The 15661-nt window shown below is 39.3% G+C and overlaps 2 protein-coding genes across 7 annotated transcripts in view; one reads left to right on the forward strand and one right to left on the reverse strand.

Moving 5' to 3' along the window:
• The window catches only part of LOC107688369 (protein argonaute-4-like), a 20431-nt gene extending 7664 nt beyond the window's left edge, over window positions 1-12767 (reverse strand). The window contains exons 1-13 of one of the 6 annotated variants that reach the window (XM_016486025.1): window positions 12353-12559; window positions 8299-8479; window positions 7612-7732; window positions 7295-7476; window positions 7064-7200; window positions 6815-6949; window positions 6098-6185; window positions 5818-5965; window positions 5589-5708; window positions 5318-5446; window positions 2743-2876; window positions 2262-2446; window positions 126-285 (exon numbers count right to left, since the gene is read on the reverse strand). In XM_016486025.1, coding sequence (XP_016341511.1) covers window positions 126-285; window positions 2262-2446; window positions 2743-2876; window positions 5318-5446; window positions 5589-5708; window positions 5818-5965; window positions 6098-6185; window positions 6815-6949; window positions 7064-7200; window positions 7295-7476; window positions 7612-7732; window positions 8299-8479; window positions 12353-12371 — 1739 coding nt within the window. In that variant the 5' untranslated portion in view covers window positions 12372-12559. Of the gene's footprint in view, window positions 1-61; window positions 286-2261; window positions 2447-2742; window positions 2892-5284; window positions 5447-5588; window positions 5709-5817; window positions 5966-6097; window positions 6186-6814; window positions 6950-7063; window positions 7201-7294; window positions 7477-7611; window positions 7733-8298; window positions 8480-12352 lie in introns of all 6 variants that reach the window. The other 5 variants (XM_016486024.1, XM_016486023.1, XM_016486022.1 and 2 more) reach the window with 5 other exon arrangements.
• Window positions 12768-13388: 621 nt separating this feature from the next.
• On the forward strand, window positions 13389-15465 carry LOC107688394 (claspin-like). The gene is made up of 6 exons (XM_016486049.1): window positions 13389-13632; window positions 14094-14205; window positions 14388-14731; window positions 14869-15033; window positions 15125-15181; window positions 15421-15465. Exons 1-6 carry the CDS (start codon window positions 13609-13611, stop codon window positions 15463-15465), a joined length of 747 nt encoding a protein of 248 aa, XP_016341535.1. The 5' UTR covers window positions 13389-13608.
• The last annotated feature ends 196 nt before the right edge of the window (window positions 15466-15661 follow it).

Below are 15661 nucleotides of genomic sequence, written 5' to 3' on the forward strand. Positions count from 1 at the left end.
TATGTGTGTGTGTGTGTGTGTGTGTGTGTGTGTGTGTGTGTGTGTGTGTGTATGTATTCACTTCAAATAATTTGGTACCAAATCTTTTCGTTTTCTTTTTTCTTTTCTTCTTTTCCAAATCCCACCTTTGATGTGGCACCAGCACATTGTTGATGCCTCCTAGTTTGGCGTTGATCTTCAGACAGAGATTGGACAGCGTCTGAGGGGACGTCTTCACCACATTCTTCACCTGAACGCACTGAGTGGCCATTCCCAGCAGAGTATCTCCCACACGCTTCACTTCCGCTGGAGAGGCACAAAACCACACAGTAGGGCTGGGCGATATGGCCAAAAAAATAATCACAATAATTTTTTCATACCAGTCAATATCAATAATTATCACGATACACTTCAAATCTTTATTACTTTCAAGTTTAAAGGCAGATTTTTGCTCCTAAGTGAAAGTTGTAGAAACCAGACATGACAGAATATGACAAATACTTCATGTTTTTGAATTTTTTACACTCTTCCAGTCATTTTTCCTTAAAATAAATATATGAATAGAAAAATGTATTTCTTAGTTTCTGCATGTTCTAATGAGGAGTGATATTGTTTCAAATCATGAAACAGGTTTGTGTTGCCTGACTTTGATGCTGTGTAACTTCAGCACAGTCTGCAGTGCAGGCTGCAATATTAATATTACATTTTTTGTCTCTTAGAAATGCACATTTGACAGTAACTTGAGTTGACACTAGTAGCAGCTTGAGTTAGGATACAGATGTCAATTTACAGGGTTCTTACACATTTTTACCAATAAATTTCCATGACTTTTCCATGACTTTTGAGACAATAGAATTTTCTGACAATGCAACAATGACCCGATTAGGCAAATGACAATTCTGTCAACTGTCCCGAAATGCGAGTGAAAGTCTTGTATCGCAGCGTGCAGCGGCTCTTGTAGCGCAGACAAGATGCGCCGATGTGAAGCCGTTTGAAGAGAAAGTCAAAGAGAGAAGACGCGTACAGCTGAATCACTCACGCTGTTTTCAAATGACTGATTTGATCAATCTCTGTGGACTGGACTCAGTCTGTAGGTTTGATTATTTACTCATCAAACCTACATGCTATAGGCTATTGAATAAATGTGTGAATATCCATCATTTTGAAGTCAAAAGCTGCGGGAATGAGTAAAACTATGCAATATAGCCTATGCGCAATCCCGCACCGAAATTCAGGACCTGATTAAACACAATTCTATTATACAGAGTTTTGTGAAATAGATTTCAATGACTTTTCCAAAACTTTCTGGGTTTATTTATTTTTCCAAAACTTTTCCAGGCCTGGAAATTGGTGTTTTAAAATTCCATGACTTTTCCAGGTTTTTCATGACCGTACGAACCCTGAATTTATTCATTATCAAAACAGTTCATTATCAAAAACAGTAACATCTCATTTTTTTATGGTGAAATTTCATTATTCTGACTGTTTGAGGGGTTTTTGTTTGTTTGTTTTTTGAGATTAAAATTAACCATTGGTCTTCCATAATTGCATACATTTAGATCATGATAACCAGTTAAAACCAAACATATAGCATATAGCATGGCATAGGTTTCTAGGTATTTTTATGAAAAACAGTAGTCTAAATACATTTAGTGCACAAACGCTGTAGCTTAATCACAAAAAATACTGTAATTATATTCCATATAGATTTAATACATGTCTACATTAATAACATAATAAAATACCATATCCCACATTTCTTCCACAATACCATGGCACAGTTAGTGTTACTACAGTAAATCCATGGTAAATGATGGCAATTTATAGATTGAAAAGCCTTCTGACTGTATCATTGTGCACAGTGTTTCTCCTGTTTGTCAGCGCCGTTTCATCTGGCTTTAAACTAGTTTAAATCATTACTAAATGAGTGTTCTTTGCTGAATTCAAGCACTTCACACTGTATCTCAAAGCGCTGTTTAGTGTCGCGTGACCGAGACTTCTCAGCGAGTAAACGCATCTGCTCTAGTGAGCTCGCACTGCGCTGCCATTTGAACTTTGAGCCGAGCGGATAAATGGTCCGTGTGGCACAGTTCAAATGAGCAGCGCTGTTTCGTTCCGCTTTTGGCACATAAACATTATATCGAGCATTTATCAAACTCTTGTTTTATCAAGGAAAATTAGATCACGATAATTATCGTTATTGAATTATCGCCCAGCCCTATATCACAGTGTCAAATTCTCTGACATTTGTTGTGCTTCATCATTAGAGGAGCTCTCTTTACCATAGACTGGTGTTTTCCCAGGCAGAATGACCACAATGAGCTGTAGTCCCACATAAGACATCTTGAGATGTTTGAACATCGGCTCCACGCTGTCTGCTCCCTGGGCGTACTTGCAGAAGCAGGGCTGGCCTTGGATGGGCATCCCTGCGTCCTTGGAGATCTTGCGCAGCTGGTCAGTGAAACTCCTATATACACAAAGAAAAAAAAACTTTAACCAGGACCATATCCTTGTCAAAACCTTGTCAAACCATAACAAATTTAAACCAAATTTTCCAACATCTTGAAAATGCATAAACATCATTCATTAAATTATCAAACACATAAAATATTGATTAACAAAAATGTGAAAGGTTTATAATAGGTCTTCTAATTAAAATAATTTAATCATGCATCTTTTAGAGTAGACTAAGAGAGCCTACAGAAAAATTATAATTTATATTAAAAAAAAATATATATATATATGGTTGAGAAAAATCCTTACTTGAGCAAATCTTCTCGGCATTGTTTCTGAGGGGCGAAGCAGGCTACGGCCCACACCTTGATCTCTATACCCGCATAAAACTGCTTTCCCCTCATGTCCCAGACACCCTGATTGGGTGTGGCCACAGTTTTGTTCTGGGGAGAGAGTCCCTACACTCTTAGTGAATCTCTCATTCTCATCACGAGATACACATTCTACCCAATACCCTCCACTGCCAACCCTATACCCACCAAAACCAACCCCACCCACCTCTAGCAGGCCTGGGCTAATAGCAGAAAGTAGACTGCAGAAAAGACCCACCGCCAACCTCCCCATTGGTTAAACACAGAATGTTTTAATATTTATTTTTAGAATTTAGTCTAAAAATGCAGTACAAATTAGCTGTAAAGGTTAAGCATGAAGCAAGTAAATTAATGCAATAACAAAAATCATTAATTCAAGGAGGATTGCATCTGAAATATCAATACAGGTGTTATTTGAATTGAATACAAAAAAGAACTGCTCCAGTGTTCAGGGTGCATCAAATACTCTTAAAGGGGTCATATGATGCGATTTCAAGTTTTCCTTTCTCTTTGGAGTGTTACAAGCTGTTCGTGAATAGATAAGATCCCTGAAGTTGCAAAGACTAAAGTCTCAAAACCAAAGAGATATTCTTTATCAAAGTTAAGACTCTGAAATACACAAAATAATGATCTTTAAAAAAGCATCATATGACCCCTTTAAAGGTCCACAATAACAATTTGACAATTAACTGTTTAAATACAATGAAAAAATACAATATTATATTTTGAGTAAATTTAATATAATATAATTTAATATGATATATATGATATGATGTGATATATGATATGAAAGGCCCTGAAGACTGGAGCATCTGAAAATACATTAAGAAAAAGCACTCATAACAAACACACAAGCAAGATGTTAGAGATAATAGTAACTCAGAATTTTCAGTTGAGCTCATTAACAAAATAATTACAGTGATAATATTGACTGCTCTCATATTTAATACATAGTATAAGTCAGTGACAGCGAGTGAAATTTAGTAGCAAAGACACGAGGTTGCATCTCTTTACATACAACAGTTTCACCAACTTAACCAAAACAACTGGTACTGTTTGCAAAGAGAGAACAATCCCCCAAAGGGTTGTTATCTCACAGGAATGAAGATAAAACTCTACTGGTAGGTTAACTTTAACCAAGAAAAAAAAAATCACAATTGTTAGATGAAAAATGATGATATTTCTCTACACATGAGTAAGATCTATTTGTGGAAGTTAAAATGAGATGTTTATGTACAGTTGTAGTTTTAGCAGTAGCATACTGTTACAAGTACTGTTACATACATACAAGTTTACAGATGTAATTATGATCTAATTGCGTTAGACTTGAGTTCCTCAAGATGAGTTCCTGAGAAGTTAAAGGGGTCATGAACTGAGAAATCAAAATTCCATTGATCTTTTGACAGATAAGAGGTCACTGCACTATAAAAAACATCCTGTAAGTTTCAGAACTCAAAACCGCCTGCAGAAAAAGATCAACACCTACTTCTACATCACTGCCTGTTTAGCCCCATCCACCGATTCACGCATGCAGTGTAAATAATGAGAGAGTCAAATGCAGGTCTACGCAGAAACCAAATGATAAAGATGACTCAGAAGACAACAAGACGCTGTGCAGTGCCAAGTTATGGAAAAACACAGTCTTTGCATTTCCTTTCTTCTGATCCCAACATTAGGAAAGATTGGATAAACTTTATTTAATTAAATTCCAGACCACGTCAGTAAGAACTTGGTCGTTTGATCACTTCATTTTACCACGGATTTGTTTACAAACAAGGCACAATTCGATGCAGGGTTTTCAGAAAGATTGAAACTAAAAGACGATGCTGTGCCGACTATATTGGATCCGACAGTAATGTCGCACTACAAGAGTTTGAGTAACTGTTTTTATTACATGGTCACGATTGCTTTGTCTGTTATTACAGATCGTTTGATATACTAAGTATTTATGCCTTTTTAACCTAAATCACAGCAGCGTCCATCTCTGAAGGATGTAGGCTGTCAAACATACACTGCTAGCCAATCACAGCAGTGGGCATTTACAATCCATCACACCTATTCAAACATCCATCTCTGAAAGATGTAGGCTGTCAAACATACACTGTTAGCCAATCACAGCAGTGGGCGTTTACAATCCGTCACACCTATTCAAACAGAGCGTTCCGATGAGGGGGGTCAAAAAAGGACAGAAAATAGCCTATTACTTCTAAATTATGATGTATTTTTATGCAATAATCTTGATAACATTATAAGTGGACCTCTGCGAACAGTACAAAAAAAAACAAAAAACAAAGGCAGTTCATGATCCCTTTAAAATAGATTGATTATGCTGAGCAGCATTGGCCAAAACACACCAGTGGAGTCTGATCATCATTCCTTTGGTTAGTCCATTCAACCCACGACAACACTCGCACACGTACACACATGCCATTGCTCCCAGCCCACCCGTACTCACCCTGCACCCGAGCCCCAGTACTCACCCTGCTACAGTCCCTCCCAGTGTCTGTACTCACCCGGCCCCCATACTGAAGCATGGGCGCTGGGAGGACCCGCCCGGTCACCTCTGTCATATCATTGTGAACCACAATGCCAAACTCTTTCAGGTAAGGGTCAGGCCCGCCCACCATGTTGTTGCTTTTGACCTGAGAGGATTAACGGGAGCATTAGTGATGAATATTTTTTAAACAAAGTGATTGGCTCTTTTAACCATAAGGCTGGACTTCCCTTTGTACTGCTGCCATATTGAGCATAATTTAACATAATTTTTCAACAAGTGCCACTCACCAGTCTGCTGATCTCTTCCTGTCTGTCTGGGGCTGAGCGGGCCGTAGCTTTTATCATGGTTGAGGTCTGGTTATCTGTTAGTTTCTTTATACAGCGCTGTCCTGCCACTATGTTACAAACCTTTATGGAGGATACAAGACAGGATTCAATGAGTGCCAAGTCAAATCACATTCATTTCTGTATATGTGAAAGCTGGGAAAACCTTTCATATGATTGGCACGTCTCTTACCTCAAGGGGCAGATAGGTGTGCTTCTGTTCTTGCCCCACCTGGAGGCAGGGCAAGTGGGGGTACTTGAGCTGCAGGCTATACTTTTGTTTGAAATACTGGGCAACGGTGCACTCCATAGCTTGTCCGTTCTCGAGCTGCAAAGGAAATCTACAGAAATGTGCAGAAAATAAGTGGAAATCACTGGTGGGTCTATAACAACTCATAAATAGTATTTGAAAAGCTCAACCATATATTACAGGAAATTTTGCAAACGCTGATAAAAATGTAAAAAGCACTAACGTCTGATGGCTGGCTGGGCGGCGTGTGACATTGCACACACGGTACTTCCTCTTCATCTGGCCGCAGTGTGTGACCTCCACTTTCAGTCCTAAACACACGATGATATTAACTCAGCAATTCACTACACAACCACAACTGAAGCAGTCTTGGCCCTTGATGTGGCGTGATGTCACTTGATGTGAAGTGACAGTAAAGATGTCACAAAAGATTTTCTTTTTTTTCAAATAAAAGCTGTTTTATAAAAATTTATTTTACATAAAAAAATTTTACAGTTTCCATAAAAATATTAAGCAGCACAACTGTTTTTAACATTGATATTAATAAGTGTTTTTTGAGCACTAAATTATATTAGAAAAATTTTATGATGGATCATGCGACACTAAAGACGTGAAGAAGTAATGGTGGCTGAAAATTCAGCTTTGCCATCACAGGAATAAATTGTTATTTTATATAAATAACATATTAATAACATGTTATTTTAATATATTAAAATAGAAACCAGTTATTTTATTGTAATAATATTTCACAATAGTGTTGATTTTACTGTATATAAATGTACTGTATAATATATAAATAAATGTAGCCTTGGTGAGCATAAGAGAGTCTTCAAAAACATAACAAACAGAAATCTTACCACACCCAAACTTTTGACAGGTAGTGTAAATTAAGCTAAATGACATTATGAACCATTTTACAGCAACATGCTTCACCGCTCACCTCGGATCTCCTTGGTGAACTTGACACGTTGTGAATCTGTGAGGGGCTTGGTCTGCTCATTGATGTTCTGGATGTCCAGAACCTCACACATGAACTCAATGACAGGCTGGGCTCGGTAGAAGGCTGTAGCTGACACTGCAGTGTATGGACATTTATTTTTTTTTATTTTTTTTTTAAGAGCAGAGTTGGGCATATTCTCAAGATGCACAAAAACACATAGAAGAAAAGACTTTGGAAGATAAAACATACCATCTATGTTGAGCATCATGTTCCACATTGCTGGACGGACAGACTGATGGAAACCGAACCAAACCTCCCTCCCTCCTCCCAGTGGGTGGTAATACCCCTCTGGTGGTGAGAAGAAGGAACGACCTACTGGAGTGTACCTGTATCAAAAGGTGCGAAAGATGTTAGGCCAACCCAAAATTTGAGTTTTCACATCTCACATGGACAGATAGGATTTCAGAGACTGTGGCTTACCGCATGGAGGGCAGGTGACGAGTGATGACATCCAGAGCCTGTACAGAATCCTCCGGGACCTCGTTCAAATGACCAGACAGAGCTTCCAGGAGCATCTGCAGACTCACCACTGACACCCACTGCAGAGACACCTTGAAGGTCTGATCCTTCCCCTCACCTGGCAATGTCACCTCCAGATCCACCTGCATCACAGGTCAAGAACGTTTATTTTTAAAAGGAGCTTTTATTCTTGCAATTAGAATTTAAACACAAGGATCTTGTTATATTTATTAAACATCTGGGGAAACACAAAAACTGAATTATCATGCTTTGGTTACCCGGTCTCTCCCGATGGGTAGTGGATGTGCCGTATACATGTTCCTCTTGCCATCATAACCAGGCTGACTGTCCCCAAAGATCTGCATCTTAAAATGTCTCACCATTGTGTCCACCACCTCTCTATAGCAATAAAACACATTTGAATACATTTCCACTGCTAGCTATATTAGCAATTTTCACAAAAAACATAAAATAAATAAATACACACACTATTGTTCAACAGTTTGGGTCCAGGTCAGTACTTTTTTTTTAGGAAACGAATGCTTTTAATCGGCAAGGATGCGTGAAATTGATCAAAAGTGTCAAAGACATTTATAATGTTACAAAAGACTTCTATTTAAACATTCTATTCAAAGAATCTTAAAAAACATTTCCAAAAAACATTAAGAAGCACAACTGTTTTTAAGATTGATAAGAAGAAATGTTTCTTGAGCACCAAATCAGCATATTAGAATGATTTCTGAAGGATCATGTGACACTGAAGACTGGAGTGATGGAAAATAAATATATGCAGCCTTGGTGAACATAAGAGTTAGATCAAAACTAGTTCCTTAATGACCTTAATTTTGAATGGTAGTGTAAATTAAATCTGACCGTCTGAATGCTGAAAGTGTTCAATTCAGAATATATAAATGGGTATTATTTTATTTGAAAGAAAACTATATGTATTATCTGCTTGCACTCACCTGTTGACCCGGCGGGGTCGCTTTTCAGGCTTGATGTCAATGTCATAATGGTAGACGTCGATCTTGGGGATCTGCACCTGGAAGTGATTGGCCAGCAGGCGAATCGGCTTCCCCACCGTACCCAAGCCGGGCCGGCGTGGTGGTTGGAAGAGGGCAGGGGTAGGGGCAGGGGCAGGCGGGCCTGGAAGAAACAAACAATCATTTTGTTTAGATGAAGCCAAAAGGCTGAACCTTCACTTAACGTAGTGGTGCCTACCGACTGAGATCTAATCTGACATATACCATACACTGAACTGCCCTTTTCTTTCATGGAACAACAATATGGAGAATGTCTGGCTTTCAGATTGATCAATGGGGAAGAACATACAATGACAGAGATACAAACAACTTAACAAGACGATGTGACATCCACTTTGACCTTTAACCCACCAATGGGGTAAAAAAAACAAAAAAAACAAGGAACAATAATATCCAATCATACATGTCCTGCCTCCAAGCAGCCCCACACAAGCCATCAACAAAAAAAATTGTGTGTCCACTCACAGACAGACGACAGCAGGGTCATATGGAAAGGGGGGGGTTTGGAGGATGGATGGCTACTGGGGCCCATCAGAGTGATATGATGTACCCTTTTGTCAAACCGCTGTGTTTGCAGGGGTCTAAGCCCCTCACAGATCCACACGCTCCAGTCAGCAAGCCAAGCGGCAGGAAGAACAATTGGGAGCCTCTATAACCGCTCTCTCATCCCTTCAACATACTGTCTGCCTATGGCTCCCCCTTCTCAATGCCAACAAAGCGCTCTGAACTACAGCATGAACACAGCTGGGGTGGAGATGGGGGAAAACCAACATTCATCAAAAACCAAGAGGACTCTATATATAGGCCACTCAGCTGTTACACTTCACACCAAGATGGAGTGTCAGACACGATCGCTAAAAGTTGGCAGCTACTGCCTTCAGTCTGCAATCAGGGTCTCATGGCACTCATTATCGAGCCTGTGCTTTGTGGTATCCTGATGCTTTCAAATGCATTGTGAGTAAAGTAATCCATGAACAAAAAAGCACTGGATTGCTTATTTGATCCAAAACATCTAACAACTGCCCGACGGTCTAGTAGTCATTTGAAGTGTGAGGCCATGTTCAAAATGCAATACCATCTTAGTATCTATTGAATACTGTTAAGCATGCACTATATATTATGTACAGGGTTTCTGCAGGTTTTATGAAGGTAAGCCTTAAGACCAAGTACAGAACATTTAAAGAATAAATTGCATGAACACAAATACATCAACATATTTTCTACATATAAATGACTTTATTAACAATGCTTCAAAGTTTGAAAACACAAACCTCTAACAGATTTCCATTAATTTTTAAATCATTTTACAAAAAACCAAACCTCTGGCTCAGCTCTCAACCACTAGAATATGGAAATAACTTGTAACTTGTAAATAACTGTACCTTCTAATCACACTGCAAAAAAGTGATGTTTTTCCATCAGTATTTTTGTCTTGTTTAGCAGTGCAAATGTCTAAATATTCTTAAATCAAGACGCATTTACAAAATGATATAAGACTAAATCTATCAAAGCTAAATCTATCAAAATGAAGTGAGTTTGATAAAAATAACAAATATCAGCCAGTGGGCTCAGAAAAATCAACTTGATTCAAAGGGAAAAACAAATTTTTATACCCAATTAACAAATGTTTTTTTTTCTTGTTTTAAGCATAAACTCAATTTAAGCATAATGACTCATGAATTTAAGACTCTCTACTCATGTAAGACCATTTAAAGCCTGGTTCAGACTACACAATTTTTTTGTCGGTTACAACAGTCACTGTCAGATTATGCAATTTTGACTCCTAAAATCTTGTCGTGTCATGAACAAGAAACATGTCAGACTACACTTTGCTACCCGACCATTCATCGTTTGCCATCTTTAATGACGTGCACGCCCGTCATCGATACGGCGGGACTAGACAGAAGGTGCCATGAGCGTAAACAAACAATGGCTAGCAAACAGCGTGTTTTGCTCTGTCTTGTTGTCAGAAAAGCCTAAAAAAGAAAATTACAAACATAATAGGTTTTCCATGATTTTTTGCATATAGAAAATCTGAATATTGTGCAAAGGAACAGTACTATGCAACTCTAAACATGACAATTATACAAAAATTAAGAGGGCTTTAAATGACCGTGCCACATTTATTTTTTACTCCGCTGCATCAGGAATGTCAACAAGAAGATCCTGTAATTTGGCCATGAAAAAAAGAAAATTCCAAACTGTATCCATGCAGTGTCTCTCTGCTGGAGGGCAACAGGCTAAAAGTGTCATGCTGTGAGCTAAATGGCATGATAGGCTTAAACTGAGGGGCAGCTGAAGTAGGTGATGACTCAGTAATGGCATTGAGTCTCATGACACAGGCAGATCACCTGGATTACACAGCGGATGCTAGACATGACAAAGATATGCAGGATCCACGTTAACTGCATACTGAATCACGCCACAGCCACAATCAATAAATCCAGATCTGTTAGAGGCTGCAGCTACCCAAACACAAGAGCTGCTTGTACAGCCGTTGATCTTTCATACGTTTACTCTTTTTAGATTACCAAATAATACTTAAAATTCTAACGCAACAATGCAAGACTGCAACAACGTCGAAATTAATTGTGGTTTTTCACCCATCTTATTCCTTCAATGTGGCGCATTTGGGCTTAATTTTCTATCAGGAACAGGTAGATTTTTTTTTTTAATTAAAGATTCCAATTTTTCTATGAATAGTTCACAATAAGACCAGAAATGTGGATCCATTAGAGTCAATTTTGATTCCACGTTGACTTTTGAATCCTTGTTTTGTAGTAACAGATAAAACAATGCTGATGTTGGTTGGCAGAGGCCACAAGACTCTGACAAACACTTTGATGGCAGATCTTTGGCACTGCCTGACCTCACAGCTGAAGAATAGAAGTTACATTTACAAATCAAACATTCCCAAAACACAAAACAATAGCTTTTGCTTTCTAAAAAAGAATCTGTTACAACATGCACCCTATTCATTTCCTTATTAAGCGTGCTCTCTAACGGTGCTAATTAACAGGTAATTTATAAGGCTTTGACATTTGTCCACTAAACAAACAATACTGATTGAATAAAAATAAAAAGTTAATGGTCCAGAAGACCTGCAAGGTTAATGAAAAGCACCATTTGAGAGAAGCAGGAGACGTCAGATGTATTCAAAAGCACTGATGCATTAACAGACAACATGAAAACAAATGCATGGCAATTTGAAGAAGTCAAAGCGAACTAGCTCTCAAAAAAATATACTGTACCAACATCGCTTAATTCTCATGCATGGCATGGTCTAAGATCATAATTAAGCCTATTTGCCAGAGGTCAGCGAGTTCGTTCTTACAGTAACAACGGCTGGTCGTTGGCTGTGCATAGAGTTAGGTACGTAATATTGGCGCTTAAAGTCCTGTCAGCCGTTATCCTCTGGCATGGTCAGCCTTTAGGCATAAACAAACAAACGCACATGGGGATCACACAAAGCGCCAACCATAAAAAAAAGACTGAGAGAAAAAAAGATATCCGTGCGCTTATCAACTACACCGCACGCGAGCTCTCTATTTGCGTTTCAAGCTCGTGCAACACATTCATAACGATATTTGTACACTTGACTATCAAACCATCGGGGAAAAAACATTAAAATGTGACATTTTTTAAATAAAAGACGTGTTATTTATTATGCAGGGTTGTTCAGGGCAGACGCGGAAGAAAGATGCGTGTGGTTAAATCCCCACCACCACACAATGCCGTCCTGTCTTCCGCAATGGGCTAAAACCATTTAACGCTTATTCAGTAATAAACACACACTTGTTAGATTCCTAAAAACTCGTTCGCCTAGGTTGAGTGAGATTATCTACAGCTTTGTGTCGTTAGCACGGTTCTGACAAGAGGGCGTAGCGTGATAGGGGGATTGTTTTCGTTTTTTCCGTCGAGGCCTAAACAACGCGCTACCGCGGGCCCACAAGGCTCTTTTTTTTTTAGCACTTACCGGGTCCGAGCGCTTCCATGGCCGAGGGCTCTCTCTCCGTCTCTGTCCCGGCCTGGCGGCTCCGTACCGACACTGAAATTGGGGGCGGTATCTCGAAGCTTAAGGTGGCTAATTTAAGAAATGGAAGGATGCGTAGATGTGCAGCGCTCTGCCTGCGTTGTCTTCTGAGTGATTTAAAGCAGATCCAAGGGATTTGTAAATGCGCATGCGCGGGGACGCCAAATCGGTTGGTGGACGCGCACATTGACACACACGGGGAAAATGATAAAGGTTTGGGCGGTGAAGTAGTACACGGATTCAAAGGCTCACCAACCTGCGCGTTGTGTTACGTAATTTGACTTTAGGAACGGATTATGGCACTGAAATTAATGCAGTTCAGTTGACAATGTAAATCCAGGCTGCGCGCCCACTAATTTCAGTTGTAAGTGACGTTTGACACGTGTGTTGATTAATAGCAAATTAACTGTGTATGACAAACACTCAAAACGTTGTGGATGTTTTCCTTTTTCTTTCTCATTACATGTTATCTTAATAGTTTACATTAAGCATACTGAAAGTTGTTGTCGATTATATATTTTATTTGAAAGTTTTTGAAGATGATATATTTTATTATAGAAATATCCTGCCCCCAAATGGCAACTTGCCTTATTTGCTGAAACTCTGTTCAAGGTTGCCAGGTTTTCACAACAAAACCCGCCCAATTGCTACTCAAAACTAGCCCAATGGCGTTCCGGGGGGGTAAAATACACATTTTTGGTAGGGTTCCCCTGGTAAAATTCGCATCCCAGGGGCTAAATATCACGTTATTGGTGTCGCTTCTCAACCGGCGACAAGAAAAACGACCGGCGGCACCAGTGTTAAAGTAGCACTTGGCAACACTGACTCTGTTTTTGACCATTTACAGTCAGCATTGACCAATCCGACGCGTTATTGGTGTTTCAGCTCTGACCGTCCTGTCCAATCAGCACAGCCCCAAAGCGCCTAACAACCGTTCATCCAATAGCGATGGCTCGAAAATAATGACGGAGTCAGTTAAAGAAAAGCGCTGGAGCCAGCGCGCGAAGGGTGAAGGTCTATTAGTTTAGCACCATCGGGCGGGAGATGGGTGTATACATTTTGACATTGTAAAAGTAACGTTTACATTTTGATTATATGACGTTTTGGATAAAAAGACTGCGTTTTCTACGTTCACACGCCTTTGGAGTGACCGCATCGTGCGATTGATGTAGTTTTGTACCGTATAAAACGACCTAAAGATGAGCTCTCTTCTGTCTGAGCGGGTAACGTATCAGAGCAAAATAACAATACATTACTTCCAAAATAGATGCAAATGACTGCATTTGGTGAACAAATACTAGTTGATAACTAATTCTCACCCAACAGGTGATAAATATTTTGAATAAATTCATCAGGTTATTTGTGTTTAGCTAACCATCTTAGCTATTCATCCTGTCTTTTGTAACGTAAGGCCGGAGGAATTGTGCACACTTTATTTGCCTTTTTATCTTAATTGTTGCCAAGTGTCGAATTACTTTTTGTTATATTCTATGTAGTGTTTACAGCAAAATAAAATAATAATAAATACAGTGTAGGTTGCATTCTAGTCGAAGTGTAAGTTAGTGCTCGATCATTGTCCTGTGTTTCCAAAAGCGCGCGATTCATCAAATTAAACTGGGTTTATTTAGCAATGGAAATCTTTCAAAGTAGTATTAACATAAATAGCAAATGTAATATTTTATAGCCTGTAGATCTGGCAGAGGCAAGAACAGCTGAAAGTGATTCAGATAGTGGAATGGGCTCACCAGTGGAGGAGCCTGTGATTGACACCAACATGGTCTCTGAGGACCAGCAAGGTAAGTTAGCGAAGATCTTTTTTTTTTCTTTCTTTATTTTTTAAAGTAGAGAATTTGATGCATCCTAACTGCTTTGTGTTTGTTGATGAATAAGCAAAACGAATGCTTTTGACACTTCTGATCACTGAACACCTAAAATATATTGTGGGATGACAGATCTTTATTCAACCATTGTGTTCCAGATTCAGATGAAGATATCACTGTTAGTCGGAAGGGACGCTCTCGGAAAGCACTGCAGGACAGTGACAGCGACGGGGAGCAGGAAGAGGCCGGAATGGCAAATGCTCTGGTCCTGTCAGAGTCCAGCGACGAGGAGACAAAGACTAATGAGACCGAAAGCATCAAAAAGAAGCGAGGGAAACGAGTATCCCATATCTCAATGCACAGTGATGACAGTGAGCCAGAGAAAGCAGAAGTCGAAGTCAAACCAAAAGAAGCGAAGAAAAAGAGGGAGAAGTCACAAAGACGCAAAGAAAAAGAGAAACGCAACTTTGCCCTTGTAAAACGACTGAAAGAAAAAACAGAGGTGTGTGCTTAGAACATTTAACCGCTAACCATTTCACAATTATTTGTTTTAATTAGGGATGCATCGAAATGAAAACTGAATGAAATGAAAATTTTAAAAAAATGCCGGTAGCCGAAATGACTTTTTTTCTTTTTAAGGAGGTCCTTCCAATCAAAGCACTCAATGACAGCGGCTGTCTGCTTGGGGACTCCGATCTATTTGATGCCCAGTTAGAGGAAGACTCTGAACGGCAATTGGAAAGTGAAGAGGAAGAGTCTCTAGATGCTATCCGATCAGCTGTGAAAAAGAAGGCCAAACACAAAGTAAGCACAGACTTTTGCTTCCACTGTCTTGTGTATGTCTCCACTTCATTTGAATCTGTTACTGATAGTTACTTTTTCATATTATCTATAGCCTCGTCTATCAGACTTCAGTGGAGATGAGGAACAAGAGAACAGGTCACCACGCAAGGTGAGATTATTTATTACAGTGATAGTCACATCAGGGTTCGCAAAATCGCTAGCCCGACATCCCGGGGCTATTGTGTTTTCTAGTCGGGCTACCAAAATATATCACCACTCTGCCCGACGGGCTATCAGATCTCCCACGGGTCCTTAAAAACTCCTAAAGTGAGTTGTATCAAACTTAAGGCCATAAAAAGTTTTAAATACGTTAAATGGTATAAGAAATGTCTTAATTATAATTTCAAGAGGTCTTACAGTTGGGGACGGAGAGTCTCCATACGGCTGGATTAAACTTCAAAAGGCAATGATGTCATTGAATAAATATGAGCGCTGCACGTTTCAAGTCAAAACGTGGCACAGATGTCTTTATTTGAATGCATCTGAATGCAACCGACTGTCCTCAGAAACGTGTCGTTGGCATTTTAATTTCATTTTACCTATAATTCCTGATAAAGCAGCGTTTATGAGCAGGGAGCTGCTTTGTGTA

Source organism: Sinocyclocheilus anshuiensis, unplaced genomic scaffold (genome assembly GCF_001515605.1).
Source record: "Sinocyclocheilus anshuiensis isolate Anshui unplaced genomic scaffold, SAMN03320099.WGS_v1.1 scaffold209, whole genome shotgun sequence".
Lineage (NCBI taxonomy): Eukaryota > Metazoa > Chordata > Actinopteri > Cypriniformes > Cyprinidae > Sinocyclocheilus > Sinocyclocheilus anshuiensis.

Coding starts and splice junctions, on each gene's coding strand:
- LOC107688394 (XM_016486049.1), top strand. CDS start 13,609: ATGAGCTCTCTTCTGTCTGAGCGG. Junction 13,633..14,093: donor GCTCTCTTCTGTCTGAGCGG/GTAACGTATCAG, acceptor AATATTTTATAG/CCTGTAGATCTGGCAGAGGC. Junction 15,182..15,420: donor AGAACAGGTCACCACGCAAG/GTGAGATTATTT, acceptor TATAATTTCAAG/AGGTCTTACAGTTGGGGACG.